Source organism: Sinocyclocheilus anshuiensis, unplaced genomic scaffold, assembly GCF_001515605.1.
Source record: "Sinocyclocheilus anshuiensis isolate Anshui unplaced genomic scaffold, SAMN03320099.WGS_v1.1 scaffold186, whole genome shotgun sequence".
Taxonomy (NCBI): domain Eukaryota; kingdom Metazoa; phylum Chordata; class Actinopteri; order Cypriniformes; family Cyprinidae; genus Sinocyclocheilus; species Sinocyclocheilus anshuiensis.
The window spans coordinates 2,210,360-2,216,405 of record NW_015542355.1 but is presented as its reverse complement, the minus strand read 5'-3'; the positions used below and the strand labels follow the sequence as shown (position 1 = coordinate 2,216,405).

Genomic DNA, 6,046 nt, shown 5'->3' with positions numbered 1-6,046 from the left:
TATATAAAATGTACTACAAATTTTCTGGCAGACATTTTCCATTAAATTTACAGACATTTCCATTAACTCTAAAACACAATGCAATGCAGTGCTAAAAACTTCAAAACACAGATAAAGCACCTGCAAAAAAATGAAAAAATTAATACAATTTATAACAAATAATAAATACAGAAAATTCCCACATATTAACACACACTGCCCTATATTAAAGACTATTTTTAGAGTAGAAATATATTACTCGGTCTAATATTTCTAATATTTTCTGTAGCATTACGTATTTTCGGCTTAAGACATTAAAATGTTTAGCCAACTTTAGCACAAGATATTTTTCTATTTTTTCTTATATAATATATTAATGCTTCAGCAGTGAGGAAATTTCAAGGTGACAGTTCTACGTTTATTTTATTGTTCACTCTAAATAATTACATCTAATTAAAAAAAAGTTTGATAAATTAATACAAATTACAAAGTTTAAAATAAAATGTAATAATAAAATAAAATTAATCAAATTATAATAAAACAAAAAAATTGAAATATGCATTTTCGGTGCTTATTAGAGAATCTAGTCTTCGATCCATTCACATGAGGAGCACAATTTGAGTCATGCAAGTGAGTTGATGCCCAGGATAATCTTCAAATCAGTCATTTTGGTTCAGATACTGCATTTAGTCGCTGCCCGAGCAAACAGAAGACTTAGCTCAGAGGATTTTGGAACAGAGCTCAAGTCTCCACTCCAGAGCTTGTTAGTAGTCCAGGAGGGAAATACATCATGTTTTAACTATAATAAATTTCTAAACAGAAAAAAATATAGAGAAATAATAAATGCGCCTTGAGGGTCTTTAAGCATTTAACCGAGATGTTATCTATTTCTTATTGTTCTCCATGATTTCCATGGGGCTTTGAAAGTTCACTAAATTCTTCTTTTCATTGTTCTAGTGTTGCTGTTTTTTCATTGCCCAATCTTTCTGCTGTCAATAAGCTGTCACTGAAAAAGACAACGAGGACTATTCTTTATATTCGCTATGACCAGCCAAATGATGATCTCTGAGTTAAGATGTCATTCACCCCAAGTAGAAAGTTCAGGATTAGCCTTAACATGCCTGTGTAGTTTCTGGGAAGAAACTCTCTGCTGTCTTCCAACAGTTTATTCTGTGATGTAAAAGGTAAAAAGTGTGGTTGGACAGCATGCCGGACAAAACACAAGATTAATTCCTACACAAAGAATGTCTTTCTATGCAAAGTAGAAAATAAATAAATAAATTAATTAATTAATCAAACCACAAGCAAACAGAAAGTCTCGTCTTAAAAGTGTTTTTCTTTACATTTAGACTGTAAGAGTCCTTTAGTTTAATACTGGAAAATCTAAATCATCAGACCTAACAAACAGGTGTTAAACTGCCGTGTTTCTGAAGTCTATCCAAGTGTTCAGAATAATGAAGTTAAAAAGGTGAACATGTTGAAAGCACAGAATTAGAAACATTGATTCATTACACCTGGAATAAATGACGAGTCCTGGTTACAGGGTTTCTGCAGGTTTTATGATGGTAAATGCTTATAAACGTTTTGTACAGTCACAGTCCTATTCAAGAAGAGGTCACTTTTACTTTCAATTTGAAATGTAACTTTATTTCAGTTGTTTTAATTTGGAGAGAGGTGAAATGTGAGCTTCTTCTGTGAATGTATTGACAACTATACTTTTCTGTGTTTTACAGTAGTCTAAATGCTCTTAAATCACTCTGCCTTTACACGCATGCATAGAGACAGCATAATAGTGACATATATCACATCGTAAATGGTGCATATAAGTATCTCAGTTTACTATATTGTAGAACAGATAAAGTGATTTATACTTGTACTGAACAAATAGATTTAACTCTCAATAAGAGAGTGAACAAGTTTTAAGCTTCTATTTCAATTATCAAATTCAACACAATCTGTGTAATCCCAATGTAGAATAGAAAATGCAACTGAATGTACACCATTTATCTAAAACCACAACTTCCGTTCTTAACAGCATCATCATCATCATCACAGATATGACAGTTTCTTATCTTAATGTCAATATGAAACCATGTTCGCAACCCAGTTTACTTCTGTATTGTGAGATATGAGTTTCTGAACAAAATATTCAAATAGAAAAAAAGTGGGTAGGAAATTTATCAGACTGTGATATGAATTTTTGGAATAACATGAACCAATGAATTGTTTATAATAATAAGAGGAATGTGTTTAACAAAACATATAGGATTCATTTTTCGATTGCATGGTGTCTTTAAATGCTTCTAGAGTATCAAATTATTAAATTAAAAACACAAACTCACTCCATAAGCTCCATCTACAGCTCCTCTCTTGTCTTTGTGAGTGAGTGCGCTCTCCTCTGGTTGGGCTCTGTAAGCCAGTGCTGGTAGACGGCCACAGGGTTGATGTTCCAGTGTTTGTGGAAGGAGATTGGGCTTTGTCGTGCCAGAAGCTCTTTTACATAATCTTGTGGACGAGCCTTTGTTCAGAAAGGAGACCATGTGATTACACCAGCGGTTTCACACAGCTCATATATAAAAGACACTTGTCCTAATTGTGACCATATCATTTCCCAAATGTTATTCTGAACAATTTATAAAAATGATGTACATTTAAACTTTTTATGTCCTTTCCTGCCATTATTAATTCTCTTTTGAATTTAAATTTCAACAACTTCTATGCCTTTTAAAGGTGTATTTCACCCAGAAACTAACGTTGTCATAATTTATTTACCCTCATATTGTTTGATACCCATATTACTTCTTTCTTCTGTGGAAAAAAGGGAGTAGCTAGCAGAAAAATATGTAAGCTGCTTTTTACAAAAAAAAGAAAGTGAATGGTGGTCACACTACCGATCAAAGGTATGGGGTCAGTAAGGTTACTGTTTTTGAAGGAAATTAATACTTTGAATCAGCAAGTATGCATTAAATTTGTCAAAAGTGACAGTAAAGACATTTCTATCATAACAACTCTCTGAAGATTTTAGCATGGTAATGGATATGACAATGTTAATATATTTGGTCTTGGCGGAATAGATCTGCTATGCTCCAGAATTGCTGCTGCTGTTGGTTATTGCTGTTGTTGTAGATTATTGCTGCTGCTTCAAAGCAAGTACAGGAACTTGTTACTGCCAATACATACGAGCATGTATTAATTTAAGACATACTTCTGCTTCACAAATAGCGCATATAAATAATCCATAGCAGATCTATTCAGGTGGAGCTGGGGAAGGTGGAGGGTTTCAGAGGAACTCTGAAAGCGCCCTGCGAAATGCTCTAGTGAATGCTAACCAGCCATTTAAATGTAAAGCAGCAAGCTCACTGGCTGCATATGCAACATGAACCAATCAGCTTGTGCCAAGTAGTTTAATGCTGTGAATATCATCAGTTTGCGTTAACGTCCCATCAGCCTGCACCAAGTTTTGTTTTATGACAGAACTTGGCATTTATAATGTTACAAAAAAAATAAATTTCAAATAAATGCTGTTCTTTTGAACTTTCTATTCATCAAAGGATCTTGAAAAAAAAAAAAGTGTCACAGAAGACACAACTATTTTCAGGTTTGATAATAAAATGTTTTTTTGAGCACCAAATCGGCATTTTAGAAGAATTTCTGTAGAATCATGTGACACTGAGGACAGGAGTAAAGTTCAGATTTGTCATCACAAGAATAAATTACATTTTAAAGCATATTAAAGCAAAACAGTTCATTTAAATGAATATAATACTTCTCAATATAACCGTTTTACTGTATTTTTGATCAAATAAACGCAGCCTTGGCAAGCATAAGAGATTTCTTTCAAAAACATCTTACCAACCCCACATTTTTGAAAGGTAATGTATGTCTGGCAAGCTTTTCAATGAATAACTACATTTCTCATAAGCATCTATCTTTAATAGATCCTTTAATTTACAATCAAATCCATGAAATTTAGGATCAAATAGGAAATTCATTTTTATAAATGAGGTTCTGGGTCTTGGGAATGCAAACCAAATGATAAATTAATCTGTCTTCCTGTCTGCCTGTACCTTCAATTCTGCTGTGAAAAACTCAGGACTGCTCTTCACATTTGTACCCACAGGTTTCAGCTTATTTGCTGCTCTGCACAAATTTACTTGTGTTTTTGCTGCTGTAGAGCAGCACAGATAAAGGCAACATGTGAGTTGTCGGTGTGCGGGTGTGTATGCTACCTGATGGAAAAGTGGGCTGTGTGTGACCGGGAGCCCCAGTGTGGTCAGACACATCCCTAGCACCATGTCATCGGGGGCATCCGAACTGCGGCAGCCGCAGCCACCTGCCAAAATATTCTGCACCGCTACTCTACTGAACACCATCCTGTAAGAATGTAGAAAGAATGAAATAGTTCTTGAAATGTAATGTTCATCATTTGGTTCACACAGAGAATTAAGATACTGAATACTACAACAATTCAGGACAAATAACAATGTGACAAGGTTACATGTCCAGAATCAAGTGGGAATGAGTGGGAATGAGTCACACTCACCTGAGTGGCAGTCACCAGACACCACTGTGTCTTTAACAAAGTACCTACATTGTAATGGGAAGTCACTGTCTGCTAATTAGTATGCTACAAGTAAACAGAAAACTAAGCAGTTTCTAAGCAGCATACTGTTGGGACACAAAGATTGCAAGATTAAACAAATCAGTTCAAAACTCAATCATACCACTCTTAAACCAACATCATCTCAATAACATTTTCTTAAGTGGATGTTTGCTTAAGTTGCTGTAAAAATTTTAGGTCAACTGGTTGCCAAGGGGAAATGATGTGGTTGCAAAGGGGTTTTGAGTGTTTAGTATGTTGCTGAATGGCTTCTAGAGTGTACTGGGTGGTTGCCATGGCATTACTAGAAGGTTGCTAAAGGCTTCAAAGCTGTTTTAATTGCATTGCTAAGGTGTTCTGGGTGGTAGAATCGTTTTGCAACTGAATCATTACCCCCTAAATCGCAATCATGATCGAATCAAATCGAATCCTGAGGCAAATGAAGATTCACACCTCTATTAGGCAAGCTGGTAGTTCGTGGGGGGTTCTGAGTGGCTTTTAGTATGTTTCTGTCACGGAAAGCCAGAAGAGACAAGGTAAGATCCAGGTGCAGTTTATTGAAAGTAACAAATAATCAAAAACAGAACAAAAACGTGGCAAAAGGTAATCCAACACATAGAGAACAGATAACACGAAGTAACTTTAGACAACTAACTCAGAAGACAAATACAATATAGCAGCAATGACAGACAGAGTGCCGGGGGGGGGACAGCGGGTCAGGACCATGCCAAGGAAGGGGGTCAGGGAACAGAGGTAGCCCAGGGTCTAAGAGCGGAACCAGCAGGGTGAAAGGCCAAGGCGGGGCCGGCAGGACAAACCAGCAGGGCCCCAACCATACAGGAACCCCAGCAGATAGCCAGGACAGAGCTGGAGGAATAAGCCAGTGAGGCTCCTGCCACACAGGAACCCAGGCGGGCAACCAGGGCGGAGCTGGAATCCTGTCAGGCAACATTGGTGGGACAGAAAACCCTCTCAGCAATTCAGGAGTACCTGAAAACAAGAGCAGAGAGTTTAGTATCAGCCTCAACGGCTGCAACAGGACAAGCCGATTGCTCCGCAATGGTCCCCGTGAGCTCCCAGACTGGAGCGGGCTCTGTGAGCTCCCGGACTGGAGCGGGCTCTGTGAGCTCCCGGACTGGAGCGGGCTCTAGAGTGGGTTCTGTGAGCTCCCGAACTGGAGCGGGCTCTGTGAGCTCCCGGACTGAAGCGGGCTCTGTGAGCTCCCGGACTTGAGCGGGCTCTGAAGTGGGCTCTGTGAGCTCCCGGACTGGAGCGGGCTCTGAAGTGGGCTCTGTGAGCTCCCGGACTGGAGCGGGCTCTGAAGTGGGCTCTGTGAGCTCCCGGACTGGAGCGGGCTCTGAAGTGGGCTCTGTGAGCTCCCGGACTGGAGCGGGCTCTGAAGTGGGCTCTGTGAGCTCCCGACTGGAGCGGGCTTAGGACTGGGCTCTGTGAGCTCCCCGACTGGAG

At 38.6% G+C, this 6,046-nt stretch overlaps 1 protein-coding gene across 1 annotated transcript in view; it reads right to left on the bottom strand.

Annotated features, from left to right (window-relative positions):
- Positions 1-1,604: 1,604 nt before the first annotated feature.
- b3glctb (beta 3-glucosyltransferase b) overlaps positions 1,605-6,046 on the bottom strand; it is a 35,206-nt gene continuing 30,764 nt past the window's right edge. Inside the window, exons 14-15 of the mRNA XM_016490431.1 lie at positions 4,209-4,353; positions 1,605-2,497 (exon numbers count right to left, since the gene is read on the bottom strand). Of these exons, the coding sequence (XP_016345917.1) occupies positions 2,336-2,497; positions 4,209-4,353 (307 nt within the window). The 3' untranslated portion in view covers positions 1,605-2,335. The remainder of the gene's footprint in view (positions 2,498-4,208; positions 4,354-6,046) is intronic.